The 21300-nt window shown below is 38.0% G+C and overlaps 1 protein-coding gene across 3 annotated transcripts in view; it reads left to right on the top strand.

The window, feature by feature from the left end:
• The window catches only part of BAZ1A (bromodomain adjacent to zinc finger domain 1A), a 64616-nt gene that overhangs the window by 39993 nt on the left and 3323 nt on the right, over positions 1 to 21300 (top strand). For all 3 annotated transcript variants that reach the window (XM_038137594.1, XM_038137591.1, XM_038137592.1), the window contains 12 exons: positions 1201 to 1296; positions 1425 to 1649; positions 2305 to 2470; positions 2745 to 2858; positions 3478 to 3602; positions 5197 to 5805; positions 8409 to 8572; positions 8755 to 8909; positions 11461 to 11609; positions 18888 to 19135; positions 19247 to 19470; positions 20743 to 21212. In XM_038137594.1, coding sequence (XP_037993522.1) covers positions 1201 to 1296; positions 1425 to 1649; positions 2305 to 2470; positions 2745 to 2858; positions 3478 to 3602; positions 5197 to 5805; positions 8409 to 8572; positions 8755 to 8909; positions 11461 to 11609; positions 18888 to 19135; positions 19247 to 19470; positions 20743 to 21212 — 2745 coding nt within the window. The remainder of the gene's footprint in view (positions 1 to 1200; positions 1297 to 1424; positions 1650 to 2304; positions 2471 to 2744; positions 2859 to 3477; positions 3603 to 5196; positions 5806 to 8408; positions 8573 to 8754; positions 8910 to 11460; positions 11610 to 18887; positions 19136 to 19246; positions 19471 to 20742; positions 21213 to 21300) is intronic.

Raw genomic sequence — 21300 nt, 5'->3', positions numbered from 1 at the left:
CTGCCATTTTGTTTCTAGTTTAGCTGAGTTGTGGGTAAGGCACTTCATTTATTGTGTTTTACTTGCCTCAGAACTTTCATTTCTTGTCACTCTTGTTTAGACATCTTCTTTCCCGTAAAAGAATGACCTAGTCTTGCCTTTATAATTCTGGCTAACCAAACTAGCAGTAGTCAGCATGTTTGCTCAGTTAAATTCTGTACAGGCAGTGTTTCTGCAACAGGGAACACCACAGATATGTGGTTTTGGGGTATACAGTTCTTTCTCAGAGTGTGTTATATAGTTAAAGTGAAAGGGGAGGTGCAGAGATTCATTTTGCTGTGCCTGGGTGACAGTTTTCAAACAACATAAACCATCCTAGAGAACTGTTGTGGATTTGCATTTATGTGTTGTTTCTTTAGTTTGTATTTGTGGTTTTATTTTGACTTGGTGACTTTTAACTGCTTAAAAATTTGGATTTGAATAAAGTGAAATTGTTGAAACAGCATACACTGCTGAAAATACTCTGCCAACCCTCTGGAGAAATACCTGTAAGTGCTGAGGAAACCTTTGTTTAAGAAACAGGAACTTGCTGTTTCTCCCTTTCACTTCCCTGCTTTCCTGGCCAGTTTGCCTATGTATGATGGTCATTAAGTGCAGGTGCTTGAATTGGTGAAATATGATTTATTTGTAATGTCTTAGTAATTGTGTTTGTGCAGAACAGGCTGTATCGGAGTTACAGATAGAAAGTATAAAGTGAATGGTGGTAGCCAGTATCAAAATACATTATTGGTTTGAGTTGTGCTTCCTAAAAACAAAATTATGATAAGAAAAACAGTTTGTTTGAGGAAAGGAAATAGAGGTGTTCTTGCATTGCTACTTGTCTGCACTTTCAAGTGTGTACCTGGATTTGTTGTTGTTCCCTTTTATGTTGCCATTGTGCATGTTCTGCGTGTTGCGGTTGCTTTAACAGCTTAGATGGTATTCTCCCTATATATAGCATGTGGTGCATGTCCTTAGCTTTTAGTTGGATTTTTTTAGTTGCATTTCAAGATCTGTAAATTTTTGTTTGGATGTTGACCTGAATTTTGAATACATTGATGCATCTGTAAATATCATCCCTCTTTTCGCTTTGTCTGCAATTCTCAAAACGCAGCTTCCTTTCCTCCCCTCCACAGTACAAGTTTTAATTTGCACTAGAATAAAGTGTTTATTTCCTTAAAGATTTAACAGAGGCTTTGGATGAAGATGCAGACCCCACAAAATCTGCACTGTCTGCAGTTGCAACTTTGGCAGCTGCATGGCCCCAGTTACATCAGGGTATGTGTGGGTTTCACTTCTTGTTTTGTTACTGTTATTATTTTGCTCTGTATTTTAAAGAACTGTTTTTATATTTATGTGCATTTAAATATCTGTATAAAATAACTGTTCATTCTTCTCAACTGTAGGCTGCAATTTGAAAAACTTGGATCTTGATAGCTGCACTCTTTCTGAGATTCTCAGACTTCACATTCTAGCATCAGGTGCTGATATAACATCAGCCAATGCAAAATACCGTTACCAGAAACGAGGAGGGTTTGATACTACTGATGATGCTTGCATGGAGCTGAGATTAAGTAATCCTGGTCTCTTGAAGAAACTTTCAAGTACCTCAGTGTATGATTTGTTGCCAGGTAATAAAAGACAACATGTGTTAGGAATTATTAGATTGCTCAATAAGTGATAAATTTTGCTACTGCTTTAGACCAATAATGGTAAAAATTTATTGTATCATAGAATAATTGAGTTTGGAAAGGATCTCTGGGGGTCATATGTAGACCAGCACTCACCCCCTGTGCTTCAGTCCCCACAAGCACATCCCACCACATCAGAGATTGCAGAGCTAGGCAGTCTCATTACTTCTGAGTAGCTTTTCTTTCATCCCATTTAAAAATGTTAGTGTTACTTGAGTAAGGGGATCTCTCTGGAAGAAGCATTGGCGTGTTTGATTCAGCCCCTGCTTTTTTTCCCCTGTTTGCATTTGGGTCTTGTGTTCATTATTTGGAAATTGAGAAAAAATTCTTTCAACTCTTCCTTTATCTCTGCTTTGAAGGTAATACTGCATTTTACTAATTTTGGTGGTAAAAGTTAATAAATTAAAAATAAAGGCTTGTGTCTCTGAGCAAAGCAGATACGCTTTCAGGAAATGTCTCTGCGAGTGCACCTAGTGCACTAGAAATGTTTGTTTACTTGTTCTTAAGTGAGAACAAATCCAGTTTGGAGTCTGTAAGAGTTAGGCTTATTATCAGTTGCACAGTGAAACATAAACATTGGTCTGAATTTTATTAGGAGAAAAGATGAAGATCCTTCATGCTCTCTGTGGCAAACTTCTGACTCTCGTCTCCACTCGAGATTTCATTGAGGACTCTGTTGATGTGCTACGACAAGCAAAACAGGAGTTCCGGGAATTAAAGGCAGAGCAGCACCGCAAAGAACGAGAGGCAGCAGCAGCAAGGTAGAACTAGGATATGGAAAACTAAATGTTGGTGCTACAAATGAGATGAATCTCTCAGTTGTAGAAGGCATGTGAGAAACAGTAGTAATGTTTCTGTCCAATGCTGGTTTCCTAGGACAGTAGACAGGAGTGAAACTTAGTTGTGCTAAATGATGTGTTTTCCCATGTTGCTGCTATTTATAAATGATGTTTTAGTATAAAAGAAAACTATATGGTGGACAGACCAGATAGTAGATTAATTACAACTGGTTTTTTGTATCCTTCTTACTATTAGGATACGTAAGAAAAGAGAAGAAAGGTTAAAAGAACAAGAGTTAAAAATGAAAGAGAAACAAGAAAAGCTGAAAGAAGAGGAGCAAAGAATTCCTGCTGTAGAAATATCTGTTGGGTATGATACGTAGTATTGTTGTGATGTATGACATAGAGCACTTTTCAGCTTTGTGGCCAGGCCTCACATGTGTAGTTTCATTGACTAGATCATATACATTTTAAGTATATTGTCCTTAATGTTGATTTTATTTTTCTTCGTAGTGGTGTAGAATTGGTAAAAAAGTTACCTTGTAATAACTGCCTATTTTTCTGTAGGGTATCAATTATATTTGCTAGATGAGGCAAAACTATGTAACAAGCATTTTACAGAATGGTACATAGATTTTGGGAAGGAAACTTTTCTTAGACATGAAAAAAATTACAGCAATAGAACTACTCTAATATGTCTCCAAAAATGATCTTATAATAATAATAATAATAATACTCTTCAAATTAAAGTGTGGGTACCAAAGAGCCTGTTTTAGTCCTTAACTGTAAATGTCAAGTTCTATATTCAGTGGGGTTTTTTTGGGTTTTAATATACTTTGTGATTTACAGTTTGTTTTTTAAGATCATTATAAGTATTTTACTAGTTAAGTACTTGGGAGATAAAAGTACTCTTTGTATCAAAGATGCCATATTTTATTGTGTATTTTTTATGATTGGCTAGTCACAGTTTGTTTATTTTGCTGTGTCAGGGAGGAGGAACGGGAAGAGCTTGATACTAGTACAGAGAGCAAAGAGATGGAACGTAAAGAGCAAGACGTGGACACAGTCACAGAGGATGAAGAAGAGCTGGGACCAAACAAAAAACGACGGAGAGGTAATGCTATAATGAATTTGTTTGTGTACCTGTGCACCTGCATGCATGCACTTGGCAAGCTCTTGTGTTTTATAGTAAAAGCATCAATCTTTGCTGTAATTTTCTTTTAAGGAAACAAACCCACACTAGAATATTATCATAATGGGCTGTTAAGTACATTGAGCCAGCGTAGTGTAGTTCTTATGGTCAGCTGTATGTTCTTCCATACTTCTGTTTCTTCTTGTCTTCCATACATGCTGTGTGGATTCCTCTTTTGCCTAAAAAATGTTATGGTGTTGCCATTACAAGTACTTGCCCTCATAGCGAGAGTTGTAGGAGTTTCATCTAATAGGACATGGTGTGGGTTTGATATTTTTAAAATTATTTTTTTTTAGTGAAGTGCAAAACCAACTGGTATTTCAAAAGAAAACGTTAGATCAAGCATTTGGGTGTAGTTTTCCTTTGTTAATGAACCAGCATGCCTCCTAAACAAGAATAAATCCAGACTTATGCCTAGATTTAATTTCCACAGCAGCGTGCTAGTAGGAACTGCAGTGCAGTAAATGGTGCTGCCTGCTGTTCCTAACTAAACATAGGTGTCACCACAGGAGGAAGAATCGTTGATGGCTTTGGGCTGCTAGTTCATCTGTGTCTTTCTGTTGGGAAGGCTTCATGCTGGTGTCTGTGTCAGTGAAAGTCCTGGATGATTGTGGACCTACGTTGCAAACTTTTACAGTTCCTAACAGTACCTGGGATGGAAATTCTTAGTCATTCAGAAATACAGATTTACATGTTTGTTAGAGGTTTGCCATGAAAAAGCAATGAGATCTTTAACAGAATTTCAGGTTTCTCAAATACCCATGTTTGAAACATTGTGACTGGATGACAAACAAGTGTTATTATTTCATTCATGCAGCTAGGGAACTGAAGGTCACCCTGGAAACATGTAGAACTTGAGTGTTGACTGCACCTTTCAGGTTGCATGCATAAATTGTGAGAGATATTGGTCTAGATGACTACCAGGACTTAATACTTTGGTGTAAACTAAAGATGTGAACTGAAATGTTTTCAGCTGGTACAAATTGAGGGGGGAAAATAATAATAAATACTTGATCACTTTAGTTTTTGAATGTAAGGTAACTGAGTTTGCCATAAAAGCTGCTATGTAGGGATTCTGGTCTTTCTTGAGACCTTTGGCCATTTAAGATCATCATTTTGAGTATGATAAATAAAGTCTGGATCATAGTTTGTATTCAGTAGTGAAATTGCTAGAATTTTACTTATCCTTATAAGATGTTTCTATTATACATTTTTGCATTCTTAAAATTTTGGTTTAGTATGATATTGGAGATGACAGTGTCAGTAAATGAGACTTAGTCTAGTTTCTGCAAAGCAAAGGTGTATTTAAAGTGGTTACCTGTTCTTCAAGGGAATGGGGGTTAATCACTTGAGTTTTTCTTTAATAAAACCAGTATTGTCTCTTGACTGAGCTGATGGTCTTTGACAGTGTAAGTTTGGATAACCAAAAAGGGACAGAACTAAAACCTGCCATTTACTTGAGTTTTTGGTTTAAAAATTTGTAAATTAATTGCTATCATACTTCTTTTAACTTTAGGAAGGAGAGGGCAAAATGGATTTAAAGAACTTACAAGACAAGAAGAGACCACTTGTGAAAAGAGTGAATCTCTTACTGCTGAAGATGAAGAAGCTTTAAAACAGGAACAACAAAAGAAAGAGAAGGAACTGTTAGAAAAGATTCAGAATGCAACAGCCTGCACAAATATCACCCCGTTAGGTCGTGACCGCCTGTACCGACGCTACTGGATTTTCCCTTCTGTTCCTGGATTGTTCGTAGAGGAGGACTATTCTGGTCTCACAGAAGACATGTTGTTGCCTCGAACCTCTTCCTTTCAGAATAGTGGACAGTCTTGCACAAGTGAACCTCAGGTATTCAGTAAAACTGGAGAGTCTTTGAAATCCTCTGAATCTACCTCCAATATTGACCAAGATTCACATACCAGTGTTGTCGTAGAGGTGCCAAGGCCAGTATACAAACCAAACCGTTGGTGCTTTTACAGTTCTCGGGAACAACTGGACCAACTCCTAGAGGCTCTCAATTCCCGAGGACATAGGGAGAGTGCCTTAAAAGAAACTCTTTTACAAGAGAAAAGTAGAATATATGAACAACTAAGCAGTTTTCCTGTGGAGAAATTCCATATTCCAGGTAAATAAAAGGTTCTTGGTCTTAATTTGATTCTATGGATAAAACTTCTATATAATATTATAGAAATCTCTAGTTCTAATTTAACTGTAATTTCTAAATCTAAGAATTCTTAAGCTTTTTTTCACTCAATGGAAAACAAGTTTGGTTTTTTCCCTGCCTTCCTTTTTTTTTTCTTCCTGCTTGACAGAACTTTGTGGTATTTTCTGGTGTTTCATGCTAAAAAAAAGAAGTAATTTTTCTGTGATCTTACTGCTTAGTAAACCGGCATTGGCTTTTAAATAGACAACTTTAGGAAGTAATTTTAGCTTTGGAAAAAGATTAACTGAGGAATAAAAGTTAATACATGCTAAAAAGCCATATAGCTGGGTTGTTTGTTACATGGATTAACATCAGTGCAGTGGCATTTTGTGATATTATTCTTTTCTGGGTTTTGTTTCCCTTTTCTTCCTTTGGCAGACACTCAGTGCAGAAGGAAGCAGCAGGATAGCAGATGTTTTTATAGGTTTTTAAACATAGAAGTGTACTGAACACCATCCTAGACCTAGGATTTAGAGCTATTTCCTTTTTCTCCTAGCCAAGTATTTTGCCATTTATTGGCAAGGCATTGGCTCCAGTCACTGATAAAATTCTGCACATACAGGGCTTACAGCTGGCTTGCTTATAACGTGTTGGTGGGTAGACAGTGTTACCAAAGTGAGACTCCCTAGGGTAACGTTTAAGAAATTGCATTTTGTTTTAATTATTATAAATTACCTTGAGGATTTGGGATTATCTGTATTGGGGCAAGGGAATATTATTCACAGCAGACACAAATTCTGTTTTCCTGGAGTGCGTAGGCTAGGACACGCTGTGAGCACATCAGATACTGCTAAATTTATAACTGATCTACCATCTCTTTTGGTGGAAACTAGCACAGGACAGAGTTTTTGCATAGTGATTAAACTTTATTTTGAGGCCTTTTTTCTATATTGGGTTCTTTTTTGTGCAAAAAGTCTCCGTCATCTTCTGATATGTTTGAGTTTGTTTGTATGGTTCCTTATTTTCTTAATCGCTGCACCTTTATCCGTATTTTGTGTGTTGCTTTCTGCTCTAAAGCAACTTGATGTCCACAGTCACAGATTTTTCTTCTCTTTTAATGTTAGAACTGTAGAATAACATGGATTTTCATTAAAAAAAACAGAAAGACAGCTTTGAACTTCAGTTTATTAGAGATCAAGAAAATTCAAATGCAGTGGTCCATTACCAATGGTGCCACACCACTGTGATAAGCAGGGATAAACAGCCATGTGTAGATGTACTGGGTTGGGAGCTTTTCTGCTGTGGACTCCAGATGCTGCCCTATTGCCTTCACTCAAATGACTTGTTGGGCAAGAGTGATTCTCCTGCAGTGTAGGCTGCGCTTCTGCCTGTCCCAGTTCCTTCTCAAAAGAGCATGGAAATAAAATTGATCTGGGCTATTACTTGATTTTATTCCAGTATCCACTAAATTCTCCTTGTCAAATTCTTGAAAAGCAGTTGCTGCTTTTCTAGTTCTGTTTTTTTTTAGTTCTGCTCAAGAAAAAAATAACGCATTTCTTCTTTGCTTTTAAACTAAAAAGGACTTTTCCCACGTCCATGCATTAGAGTTGCTACTCTACATTTTGAGAGTATTTGCATGATTACTTTCAGTACAGGGAATTGTTTAGCAATTGAGAGCACCTTAGAAATTCATGCCATGCTTTCTTAGCAGCAGCTTTATTTGTATTTTTTATTAAATACCTCTTAAATTGTTGCATGTACCTTCTTATCACCGCACTCAAAGGTTTTAAGGTAAATCCTGTGAACAAAAATGTTCACCACCTATGCAGACTTGCAAGACTAACTTAGGATTTGGGCAGACTTTCAGCTCTTTCCTGTGGCTTTTGAGTTTTTGCATGAATTTTGAGTTCTCTTGGGAGTAGGTTTTTACTTGAAAGCCCATCAGCAGCAGCTCTCACCTTGTTTTCATAAATTAGCATGTTGTCTTGCTCCTTTTTTCCCTGCCTTTAATTAGAGGACACAGTCAGTCTTGTCTGTGCCTGTATCATCTTATCTTTTTGTTTCGTTCTAAGGTTAGGTTTTTAAAAGAGATTTTATCTTGTCTTGTTCTGTTAGGTTTTATGATTTTCAGTTGCACATGCTTATTTTAAGTGTTTCTATGATAAAGATACATGCAGGAAAGACAGTTGAAGAGTTCTCTTGTATAGTAAGAGCAATCAAATAATAGAAATGTGACTTTATTCTCTTTTTTTTCCTCCTCTTAGAGCAAGGTTGGTGTTACTTATCTACTACTTTCGAAAGAATTTTAAGACAAAAGAACTACTTTTAAATTAGTAAGGCTTTCTCTCATGAGTTGTTATGAGTGGAAGCCAGTCATCTATTGGCCACCTATTGGCCATCATTACCCCGCTTGGTTGAATCAGATTCCTTAGTTGGCACAGATGTTGGTGTTGGCACCTAGTTACAAGTGGGAATTTTGAATCCACGTATTCAGCTTGTTCTATCTTGTACTGTTGTTCCCTCTGCCAACAGCTGCTTTAAAGGAACAAGATCTACTAACACCAAATTACTTGCTGTTCTTGCAGAAAAACCTCAAAGTGATGTCAGACCTCCTGTAGGACGGGGAAGGATGCAGAATGTCCACGATGGATCTCACCCATCTGCAGAGAAGCAACTTGAACTGAGACTTAGGGACTTTCTTTTGGACATTGAAGACAGGATCTACCAAGGAACATTGGGGGCTATTAAGGTATTTGTAAATGCTAGAATGTAGGAACATAGTGGTGCCATCAAGTCTGTAACTTAAATGAGAACTCTTGCATGCAATGGTTTTACTAAAAGCATAATTAAATTAAATGTAGATAGTAATGAGTACTAAAAGCTTGTGTCCTTTGATTCTTTAGAAACCTCAAATTTGTATGCTTGCTTCAGGTTACAGACAGACAGGCTTGGAGAGCAGCCCTAGAACATGGGCGATATGAGTTTCTGAATGATGAAAACAAAGAAAATGGCATTATTAAAACTGTGAATGAAGAATCTGAAGAAATGGAAACTGATGATCATGATAAGTTTATTGTGAAAGACAGGTAAGAGCTATAGTTTAAATAATGGTTCTTCTCTCTGAGTTTTATAGCAATGCTCTGACTTCATTTGGCTGGGGACTTTTTGTCCTTCAAATTATTTTTACCCTCAAATTCTTCCACATGGTGATTTAAGACTGTAAATCTAAAAATGCAGGATTTTACTTTGAGTTATAGTCTATAAATGATGCTGTTCTATTACCATATAAGACCAAGGCATCAATTTTTACATTTTTCAGTATTCGGATATTACACTGCTCAAATTAAACATTATTTATCAAAGAAGGAACACGTGGTTTAATTTTGAAGTAATTTTAAATGCAGGGAAAAATTACACTGGCAGTTGATGATATGTTTTCCAGAAGAACCTCCCTGCAAAAAAATCTCCAAACCAGAAAAACCTCACACAAACAAAAAAACCTCCAACAAGACACAAAATCAAAAGCCACCAAACAAAATAACAAAATCAAAACACTTCAATTTCTTAAAAGAGTAGGAGTGTTGAAAAGGAGAAATGGTAATAGTAGCAAATCTCTGGTTCAACTGGCCTGTTCACTTACCTTGTGAGTCGTGGTAAGAACCCCAGGGCAACAGGCCATGGTCTGGATTAACTTTAGGCACAGCAGCAAAATGGAGATGTGATCTTACAACTTCAGGAATGATAATACTTCTGTGGAGCAAGCTGCTACATAGTAAAAGGAAGGAAACCTCAAATCCTACAGTGTTGTAGCTGTAAAGTGTTTTGTGGTATTTGGTTTTTAAACATTTGAGACAAATGTGGCTCTCTGATAGCAGTTCTTGTTGTAAATCAAACTTCAGAAATCACAGAAATGGTGAAGATTTCTAAATTCTTAATTCTCCAAAGTTGCATACTTGTCAGAAATAAAGGTGTACCTTAATATAGTTAATGCATATGAAATTGTATCTCTTGATAGGATGTGAATATTGAAATACTTCAGGAAAAAAGATTAATTTGAGACAGTCATTGTACTAACATACTGTTTGCCTTACATATTTTGTGATATTTCGGCTGTTAGACGTATAAAAGCTGTATTTCTGAGTGGACTAACGAATGCTGTGTTGAGTGTTAGGAATTTGAAGTTCTTCAGGTTTTTTTCTCATTTTATTTCAGTTCTCATTCATCTCTGTGAATTAGAATTTTTCTCTAAGACTGTCCTTTGAATCAGAAATCTCTAGTTCCATGCAAAATGGATGGGGTCATCCTTTATATTAATTACACAATTTACAGACATTTGGTTCCTGAAAAATACAATATAGAAGTATTACACTGTTTTAACTAAGAAGCTGAAATTTTTTATCTGTTTCCACTTAACTTTGGGTACTTGTTCCAATTGCCAGCTCTCAATTCAACTGCAGAACTTTGTAGCTTTATTTTTTTCTATTTGATACTGACTCCATCGGAGTTTCTGAATAAAGTCTACTCTAAAGTCTTGCATATTAAATCAGAGTATGGGATTCTGAAATCATGTGAATCATGTGACAGATTGCTTTTGATGTGGGGCTTTTTATCCACCTCAGAGCAAGTGACATCTCATTAAGACCTTGGAGTTTGACTAGTGAAATGTAAATAACTCCGCAGCTTTCTTTCTGTTTGCTTTCAGGCTCTCAAAATGTGTGTGACTGCAAAATATAATGAACAGCTTTTAAGTGTGAAAAAAGAACAGGGACAACCAAAAGCATTGCTTATTCACGAGAATAAGGCAGAATCCAGACAGTTTTAATTAAGTTAATTTTTTATAAACCCCAAGTAGAAATGGAATTTTATTTTCAGTAGTGTGAGCTGCTTTCCTACACATTACTTAATGTTTGTGGTTGAGAAAGATTAGCAACATTTTGAAATGATTACTTAGTCTTTTGGTCCTGTTTTACTGGAAAACTACCTCTTTGGTGGTCTGCTTGTTTGTTTGTGGGGTTTGTATGGTTGGTTTCAGGGGTTTTTTAGGTTGTTTTTTTTTATTGTTTGGGATGTTTTCTAACCACCCTTACGTAAAAAGGTAGTATTTTATAAAGATCCTCCACGTATGAGGACATAACAAGTTAACAATTCTTGATTTACATTTAAAAATTACTTTGTTTTTATTTTTTTTATTTTTCCTTTTCAGAAATCTTTTGAATTGTAGGGATCTGTGTAGTTGAACTTCTGCAGGTGGATGTGTTATAAAAGGCTACACTTTGCCACTGGAAGTGTTTTCACTGAAGACTTGTTGGGACTACATTCTTCACAGAAATCTGTCATAAACTAGCTGATGGATGTCACATCAGATTTTCTGGAAATCTTAATTGTTTTGAAATTTGTCATCCACATTTCTTGCAATTGATATAAGTGTTACCTAAAGATGAATTGTCTAGATCAACTAGGCTAGCTGAGCAAATATAAACATTAGAATAGCTTATCACACTGTGTAGTACCTGTTCATGTCAGTAATCCATGTGAGTACATGGAGTTAAAATAAGAAGCTTTTGTAGATACATTTGCAAGTATCTCCTGTATTAACTTCAGAGACTTCAAAGGTAATTTAATACATTTCTCTTCTAGACTCATTGGGTTAAAAACCGAAGCTCCAAGTGCTGCATCAACAAGCACAAGTACTCCTCAGGCAGTCAGTAATGTGGTCCACTACTTGGCATCTGCGCTGCTTCAGATAGAACAAGGAATTGAACGCAGGTTCCTCAAAGCACCTCTTGGTGAGTCTCAGAATGAAACACTGTCTCTAGTCTTGTGTAAGATTTTGTAACTAACAAACCAAACACATCTGCCCCAGCACTCCAGTAAGACCCCTGACCCCAAGCCCACTTGCTTGTTTTGTAAGACTGGATGCTTTAGAAGGACATCTTGGGGAAAAGAACAAAAAGTTAACACACCCACATATATATTGATATATATATATATATATATATATATATATATAAAATGTATTAATTAACAAGCGAATTCTTAACTTCATGCTTATTTAACATAGAGTTTTTTCAGTGACCCTGTTTATGTGGTGCTACAGTTATACTGATGCATTGGCAGACAAATTGTACCCTTAGGCAGAAATGATCAAGCTTTCTGGGAAAACACTATAGTTCAGAATTACTGTTGAGGCCAGTATAGCGTGCTGTTCTAGGTTGCAAAAATGTTTGCTTCTTTTTATACTGTTTCAGTGAAAGCAGTATGGGCCTAGTTTACCTGGATCACCTTGTTCAGCAATAACAGAATACTTACAGTAAAGTATAGGAAATACTTACATTGCAAACATTAAGATTCTTTGGTTTTGTGTTTGTGCTGTAAAACTTGGAAATAAAAGGTTGCAAGAAAAATTTTAACCAAAGCAGGATTACAGCTTGACTTTGACACATATTTCTTACTTGGCTTCCTCTGATGAGGCTCCAGAGGTGAGAGAGAGGATCCAAAGTGCATAAAGTCAGTTTGTTTTCCCGTGATCCCTCCGGTCTGGATTCCTTAGGATGCTTTTGCAATTCAGAAGTGGACTTTGATCTCAGAGAAATGTGTAAAGGTAGTTCCTCCTTCCCAAGGTGGCTGTCTTGGTCAGACTTCCTGTCTTGATGGCACACTGGGGATGAGCTGTGCTCTGTGCTTGCTGGGCTGCTTTACCTCTCACCTCTGGTTTGCCAGCGCAGCACATTCCAGGGTCCTCCAGAGCAGCAACTGCTACACAACCTGGTGTACTGATACTCTGTACAGATATCTGTAGGCTGATACTCTCCTGAAAGTCACTGTGTATAAAATCCTTCTGCTCTGGCAGACTCTGCTGTAGTAGTTGAAGACAAAAATGCAGGTTTTGGGGAGTTAACACAAGATGTTAATGTCCTGTTGGTGCAGTTGACCTGAAGTTTTTTCTTCATCTTGGCTGCTCCTGCATGGAGCCTGCTGTCTGGGTATCAGTTGCCACTGAAGATGGCTTTGAGCTAGATTTGTGCCAGTGACTGACACATAGGCATGGGTTCCCTTCCACAAGCTTTTGATATCTGTGTGATGACCTCTAGAAGAGGGAAGTGCAGCAAATGATTGAGATGAAAGGGGAGAGCTCAGGAATAGCTGAAACCGCAGCTGTTTAAAAGCTTTACTTGGCTGAGTGTTTGGTCAACTCAAATATGTCTGCACTTTCCAAGCCAGGCATGATACAGCTTATTTCCTTCTAAATGATTAGATTGCAACCTGTGCAACAGTTAATTGACAGGGCCTTCTAGCATTTGTCCTATTTTTCACGTACAAGTTGTAAATACATTGTGCATTATATGCCTCCATTTCCATAGAAGGTCTGTGAGTATTTTGCTGACAGTCCCTTGCTGACAGTTGTAAGCTTACTATTCCCCTAAGGGGAAAACATGGTTATTGGCAGGCTGTGGCCATTGATTGTGCATCCTGAGTTAGAGGAAAGACTAAAAGAAGAAAAATGCCCCAGAAGTACTGGAGAGAAAGTCTTTTTGCAATCTTCTCTCTTCTTTTTGGTGGCTTCAACTCTGCTATACTCTTACATTCATGTTTTTGCCTTACCTTTGGAATGATGGTGGGTTGGCTTTTTTTTTTTAACTTGGAAATCCTGTTCTCTTAGGCGTTTTATACTGAGTGACAAAGGGAGTGTATAAGGAAAGCAAACAGATGTGTTTTGCATGTCTTAAATCTCTGATGTTTGTTTAGTGTAACGTGCCCATGCATCTGTACTGCTGTGAAAAATGCTACTGCTCTAAGATTACAGTAATGTATAGAATAACCTACATTGCTGAGGAGCAAGCAGGAAGGATCCCAGGTGTCCTCTGGTCTGGCTTGCTGCCCTAATCATTAAGTGACAGTGTCAGGTTCCCTCTTGCTTTTTGGTGCCAAATGTTTCATGTTTTCAGTTGCGTAATGGGCTGCTTTTAGCAGGAGGTGAATCTGAATGAAGGCAAGATTGCATATGTAAGACAGACATAGAAAAGTTCTCTACTTAGCTTGACAAGGAGGTGTTTGTAGTGCCTTTAATGAAAAGTGGACACTTGTTTTTCAGGACTGCTGTGTGCTCAAAGCTGTGATGCATTTTTTTACCTAACCCCACTAGAGTGTGACCGACAGTTTTCTGATTATAGAAATTAGGTTTATAACCACTGGGGTTTAGTTTGAGGAGTTTTTAGTTTTGTTTGACTGTTCTTATATAGATTACTGTGTCTCTGCACTCATTTGTTGGTTTGCTTTTTTTTTTTTCCTAACAGGAGGGATTTTTTTAATAGTTGTTTCAGTTATGTAAGGGGAACCCCCCCCAGACAAAATGCCTTGCATATCTGTTTCTCATGCTAAATCTGATAATCCCAACTTTTTTGGCTGATTGAGTTACCATTGAAGTAAAAATATTGGAAGTCAAGCAAGTGCTAGGAGTTCTGTTTTGGTAGCAGTACAGGGGAACACTTGCAGTAAAAAGAGTGCTCTTGCACTTCTGCTTCAAACCACACTGAAAATGCTCTTTGTCATTATTGCAGTTGTGGCTTTCACTGCAAAGTTTCTTTGCCCTCTCTATCCCTCCCTTTACTCTGCTCTGTTCCTATTAAGGAATGGAGCCATACTTAACAATTTTTAGTTTTCATTTATGGCTGCTAGTCCTAAAGCCAGCACACTGAAATTCCCTGCAGTCACTGGCAGGTTTACACTGGTGGCCTCCAGGGTGCAGAGCAGACAAAGGGACCCAGCACAGCAATAAAAGGACCAGCTGCTCCTCTCAGCTCTGTTTTTGTTTGAGGCTCTATCAGGCTGCCAAGAGCCTTGCTGGTGATTCTGATAGGTTTAGAGTTGAGGTGCATACCAAATGTTCAAGTGCAAAGCAAGAAAAGACTGACAGAGAAGATAGCGATGTGAAAGGAGATCTGGAAACCCCAGAAATGGCCCCTTCAGCCTCACAGAGCTGCTAGATGCCCACTAATCTTCTGCTGTCTGGTGATCAAATGGAACATGATTTAAATTGTATGCATTTCTTCATTATGAACTGTCTTTTTGAAATCTTTTCATTATATATTACTATGAAAATTTGGTTTTTCTTCCTTCAGTACAGGCCAAGGTAGTGTTACAGGAGACTCATGGAGAGGAGGGAGTGCAGTTGCAGTACATTGTTTTCCTGCAAAATTTTCAGAGTTAAGATGTAAAAAAGCCCTTTTCTTTTTTGAATAGTTGTTTGAAGGAAACTCTGAAGTCCTGCTTCTCAGAAAAAAAATGTTTGAGAAGGAAGAAATACAGGCAGTTTTTATTATGAATTTTGCTTCTTTTTTGATATAAATGTACTCTGCCTTGCATTTCAAAATGCTTTGCAGTGCAGTAATAGGTCTCATCATTCCTTTTACAGAGATGTGAAAGTTGAGTTATAATATGATGAAGTGATTTGGTTGCCCTGGAGTTCAGTGAGGCATCCACAAAAAAAGTCTGCCTTCTGCACTAGTTCAGGACTTCAGTCATTTAAGCATCCTTCAGATTTCCATGCAAAAGGCTGGATTCTAATTCATGAGAGCACCTTTGAGACTGATGGAGGGAACCATTTGCCTGCTTTATAACTTGTGCCATGCACTTTTTGCATGACAAAAAAAAAAAAAAAACAAAACTTTTTTGTTCCTTTTTGCTTGTCATTATTCAATTCCTTTCTTTTTAGATTTTATCTTTGTTTCCTGTACTCCCAAACCTGTTTCCTTTCCTATTTATAATTGTCCTCATAATAGCATCAGATATCTTCCAGCAGTATCCTGAGATATGATAGGTATATACACATACTTTTTTCTTACGCTTTCATTACTTCCCTGCAGAGTTTCATGAGCAGAGGCAGCAAAGGTGGAAATGGGCTTTTTTATGATACAGAATTTTTGTTTACTCTTCAGAGAAGACAGTCAAAGAAGGTGCCTTGTAATTGGAGCAGATGAGGTTGACCATGGCTCTTCCTTCCTGAGAGGTTAATTTAATCATTTTAATACTCGAGAACACACCTGCACAAAATACATTTTTTTCAAGTGGACAGATGAACTAATTCTCTTGGTCCTTGAGAACTGTGCTCATAACCTGGCTACATTTTTTGAGCTGTGAGGAGGCTTGTGGTAGCACAGACCAAACAAATAGTTTGCCGAGAGAGAAACCCATGGTTAGTATCTGCTCCTGTGGCCATTTGCACCAGAGATGGACAGAAAGGTAAGGCAGGGTAGGATTCAGAGCTCTTAGTTCAGGCATTCTGTTTGCAGTGGGAGTCAGAGTAAACACTGGCTGTGCAATTCCTCTATGCACAGTACTCCCTTACCCTTCACTGTCTGCACATATTGAGAACCACCGTTCACTGTTCAAGTCATGTTTTTAGACTACACATTTATGGAATATAAAAATTAATTAAAAATAATCTGCCATGCTTCAAAAAGGTATTTGAAATAACTCTATGAATTTAAATGTTAGGTATTGCAGAAGATGATGAAAGGCACCACTGGGGGTATAAAAGGAGGAAGAGAGTGAAAGACAAGACTAGTCAGAGAGATGGTAAATTTTAAATGTTACTTGTATTGCTAAGAATTAGAAAGCATTGAATATTTTATCAGGTTTTCTTTATTATCGGTTTTTACTTAATTAATTTTGTAGCCAGTTCCTTACATTGAAGGTATTAAAGCCAAAGGTTTAAACATGAAACAAATACAGCTCAAATATTTAAAACTAAGAAAAAGGTTTCTGCAACCAGAAATAAAGAACTGTATTTTTTTTTCACTTTGGGACCAAAATCTGCCTGTTCACATAATCCTGGGTTTCCCCCCCTGCCTTTCTTTTAATGTCCCCATTTTTTCCTGAAACTTCACAGCATTGTGCAACTGCATATCCTTTCTAGAAAAACTAAAATGGAAAACCCTTGCCTGAACTCAATTAGCTATTGATAGATGAGTGCATAGATCTGTCAAATGACTTCATTTGCATTGTAGCAAGGCTTGGAGGACTTAGCTGACAGAAGGGTATCCCACTGCGCAGTGTAGAGCTGCTCAGACACAAAGAAAGAGGCCATTTCTCCCTCTGAGTTAACAATATAAAGAGAAAGATGATGGATGGAAGAAAAAAGTGTTATTCTTATTTTACAAATTGGGATCTGAAACAGTGGGTGTTGTTTGGCTTGTTTGTTTCAGCAGCGGGACATGCTGAAGCAGGTTGTGGTCAGTGATTTTCATCTCTACTTGCTCTGCAAATTCACAGTTGAAATGTATTTGTTGTGTTGTGTGATGAACTATATTGGTCAGCCAATCCAGGCTGAAAATAACCTCCAAATAAATGTAATAATGCTCAAGCTGTCATTGTTAGCCAAAGAAATGCTTGCCAGACTATATATATGCTTAAGATAAAGTGTCTTTAAGAGTTACAGTACAAATCTGATTTAAGTGATTTTAATTTTCTTTCTGAATTTAAAAAATACATGGGGATATACTGCAGTACTGTTAGAAGGACCTTGTCTACTGTCTTCACAAGACTGAATTTAACACAGGAAGCCTAAGGTCTAGGTAATAGGAAATGTTAGGAAATACAGGTTTGCAGTTCAGGAGTGGCTGTATTTTATTTATGAAGCTGTGTTGCCTGTTTATCCTCTGCCTTCTCCCGTCACTTCTCTTGTGCTGCTTGTTGCTAATGCAAATGTATGCAAGATTAGACAAATCCTGGCAGCCAGTTGATGGGAAGGCATAAGGGCCTTGCCAGGAGAGCAATTAGTCTCATTTTTGTTCTTTCATTTTATTTGTTATTAGATATTTTCTCTTCCTATTCCTGAGAATAAATCATTTGGTAGACAGGTGCATCACAGGCCATTCATGTGCCCGCTGTCAGTAGTCCAGCAGGCAGGGTGGCATTATATGCTGGAGTGCATCATTAATCAACTGAGATCACACAGTAGTAGCTGGACTGTCACTTTTAGAAGGGAAGTCTACAGACATCTCCATAACCAAAAGCACTGTTGTATGGTCTCTTCCTATCCTCAAACCCTCTTACTTTAAAATGCAAGAAATAATTTTTGGCTTCAATAAAGAAATCAGCTTTCTGCTCAGCAGCAACAGTGCAGGGTGTCATTTATACCTTCTGTTTTCTCTCAGGTTCTCAAACAGCCTATTTGCTTCTCTAGTTCCCAGCTGCCCATTCCCATTCAGTACTGTCCCCCTCATTACTCAGTGTGTGTGTGTATGTGTGTGGCTGCTTCCATGGCCTGGATTGCAAACCAAAACTATTTGAAAATACCATTTAATTTCTCACCCTTGTTCCCTCCCCCGTTTATTTCTAACTTAATTAGGGACTCAGGTGTCACTTGGTTTGACACTTGATGTGCACCACAGGTCCCTCCTGTGTGTTACATTGCTTAAATGGTATTAAGGAAACAGTTACATTTCATCCAGATCAGTCATCCAACCTGGTCAGCCACACAGAGATGCTGATGCTTGTGAAGGCAGAGTGCAGGGCAGGAATGAAGGCAGTGAGGCATGGGCAGAGGGCTGAAAGGCTCTCTGGTCGACTGTGCTGGAGCAAGTGTGGGTGAAAAGCACCCTTCAAGCTGTTCTTTGCCAGTGAAGTTTCAGGTGCTTTCTTTAAACATTTTGGGATTTCCAGATGTAAATACAAAGGAAGGTAAATTGGACATGTGATCCTTCTTTCATGATCTTAAGTAATGTTTTATACTTTATAAATTGAATCAAATTAGGTTTTCAGTTTGATATCTGAGTTTACTGTCTTTATTAATGACCTATGTATGTGCAAGTTCTAAGCTGAATAGGTATTGAAGAGTAAAATCTTAAAGCTCCAGCATCTTGGAAACTATGGAGAAAATACTCCAGTACTGAAGAGATAAGACAAAGGTTGAATTATTATCCCAGTTTGCTACTTGTTGCCTGACAATCAGAGTATTACCTCTTATTCTAGAATAAACTGGATCTTTGAAAAAGAAGTTTGATAATTCTGTGGGGGTTTGTCATTTTTCTCATTTTTTTTTAAATCCCCTTCTTCAATGGAAGATGCCAGTGATGGTGGACGGTCCTATAAAACAGTTCTGGATCGCTGGAGAGAGTCACTTCTTTCTTCTACCAGCTTGTCCCAAGTCTTCCTTCACCTGTCGACATTGGATCGAAGTGTCATCTGGTCCAAGTCCATCCTCAACGCTCGCTGCAAAGTGTGTCGGAAGAAAGGCGATGCAGAAAGCATGGTGCTGTGTGATGGCTGCGACCGAGGGTATCACACGTACTGCATCAGGCCCAAGCTGAAGGTATCTCAGGAGAAAGAAGTGCTTTCCTTTTCACACAGAACTTGAACAGTTCTTGTAACGTAATTGCATATTGCTAATGCTTTTTCTCTCCATTTCCCCTTCTCTTTCTAGGTCATTCCTGAAGGAGATTGGTTTTGCCCAGAGTGCCGACCAAAACAGCGCTCTAGACGCCTCTCCTCCAGACAGAGACCTTCTGTGGAAAGTGATGAAGAGGCTGCTGAACAACTAGAAGGGGAAGAAGAGGCAAACTATGACGAGATGGGACAAAGTGAGGAGGAGCATTATGAAGAAGAGCAAGATGAAGAGGATGAATCGCAAGAGGAGGAAGAGATAAGGTAAACAGACTTGTTAAAATATCACCTTGATCGTTATTTGGAGTAGTTGTTCACATAAACACGTATCTTGAAACTCTAGTTTGAAAAAGATGTTTGTTTTTAGAAAAATGGCAGCTTGTTGCTAATTTGACTCTTACCAAAAGATTGAATACTGACAAAAGCTAGGTCCACTGGACTTGGGTTTGCCTTTCAGGCAAAAATTCCAGCTTTGAATGTATGGGTGAGAGAAGGCCATCAGATCTTCAGTTCTGTACAGCTGCTGTGTGAACGTAAAGTGGAGAGAGTTTCAAGCAGTAAAGGTTTTCTGGAGAAAAGTTGGGAGTTGTTTTTGTCCACTTTTTTGGAGGACTAGATGCATACAGTATTAGAACATTAGAGAAAACAATCCATTGGAGGCCACAGGACATAGGGAAGGCTTGAGGACTAATGCAGTAGCTGTTTAAAAAAGGCCAACAAACAAACCAAACCACCCTTACCCCCTGAAAAAGCCCCCCAAAACCATAACAACACCAAAACAAACAAAACCCAAACAAACAACCCCAGAAAATCTCCTTGAAAAATAGCCAACCAAAAAATGCTATAGAATCAACTAAATAATACAAAGGGATAATTTCAATAAAAAATTTATTTGATGCACATGCCAACAACATAAAAATTGAAGGAAACTTTTCTCATCTCAGAGTATTTTTCTTCTCTTTTTTGTACAGTCTTTTGAATTGACCAAAATAAGGTTATTTGCAGCTCTGACAGTTGAGATTCGGTAGTTGGAGAGTTGCATGTCCTCGGGAAATAAATTTATCTCTGGGATCTTGTCTCTTCCCTGTAAAGGAAGGGGAGTCTTGAGTATTAGTTACAAAACCTGATCAGAGCATAACTCTTACAAGTAGCATTTTACAACTGTACTTTATTTATGTGGCTGATAAGAATGTTCACAAATCCTAGTAGTTAACACTTGCTGTGAGAAATAAGTGATCTAAAGAAACTGATAGCTGGTGCTCCAGTTAATGTATTCTTATTGCATAAGCTGCAAAGGTGATCAGAATTCTGAAAATTTCTTTAAGGTATGTACTCCACATAATATTTCATTAAGAGACTCCAGAGGAGTATTTAAGATAACAGTAATTATGGGTGACTGACTGTATCAGGTTGCAAACCAGCTGCTTACCAGTTCAACCTTGAGTGGCTGGGTTTTTTAAATGCTGAATTAGAAAACTGAGGGAAAAGAGACGAATGGAATTTTGGAATAAATAAATATAACCGTTCACTTTGTAGCCCATCAAAGCAAGGAAGATCTCAGGTCAAGTTTCCATTAAAAATGAGAGCAGCCAAGCTCAACAATCCATTCTCGAGTCAAAACAGCCAGCGTCAGGCAAGATATGCTTCTCGGAGCCAACCAATTGAATCTTCATCAAAAATTACCAGAAGGGGTTTGAGAAACATAAAATCAGCCTCCTCAGCAGTGACAAAGCCCACTTTAAGACTTAATAGCCGGACCACTCGTCAGAGCCAAAGTTCATTACCAGCAGATGTTTTTGTGGAGTTACTCAGTCCTCGAAGAAGACGAAGAGGAAGAAAGAGCGCTGGTAACACACTGGGAAACAGCCCTTCCAACTCTCTCGGGTTTCAAATCGTGGGTACTGCAGACCCCGGTGAACGGCTTAGGAAATTCCCAGTTTCTGCTTCAAAGCTTTCTCTTCCTGTTGCCGAACCCAAGAGAAGAGGCAGAAAACGACAATCTACAGGTTAGAGAAATGTGTTTATCACAGCAAAATCCACATTCTGTTCCCTGCTAAAATATTTGTGTGGTAAAGCATGGAGACTGTGAGTAGT

Source organism: Motacilla alba, chromosome 5 (assembly GCF_015832195.1).
Source record: "Motacilla alba alba isolate MOTALB_02 chromosome 5, Motacilla_alba_V1.0_pri, whole genome shotgun sequence".
Lineage (NCBI taxonomy): Eukaryota > Metazoa > Chordata > Aves > Passeriformes > Motacillidae > Motacilla > Motacilla alba.
Note: the sequence above shows the minus strand (reverse complement) of the source record. Positions and strands in the feature narration are given on the sequence as shown.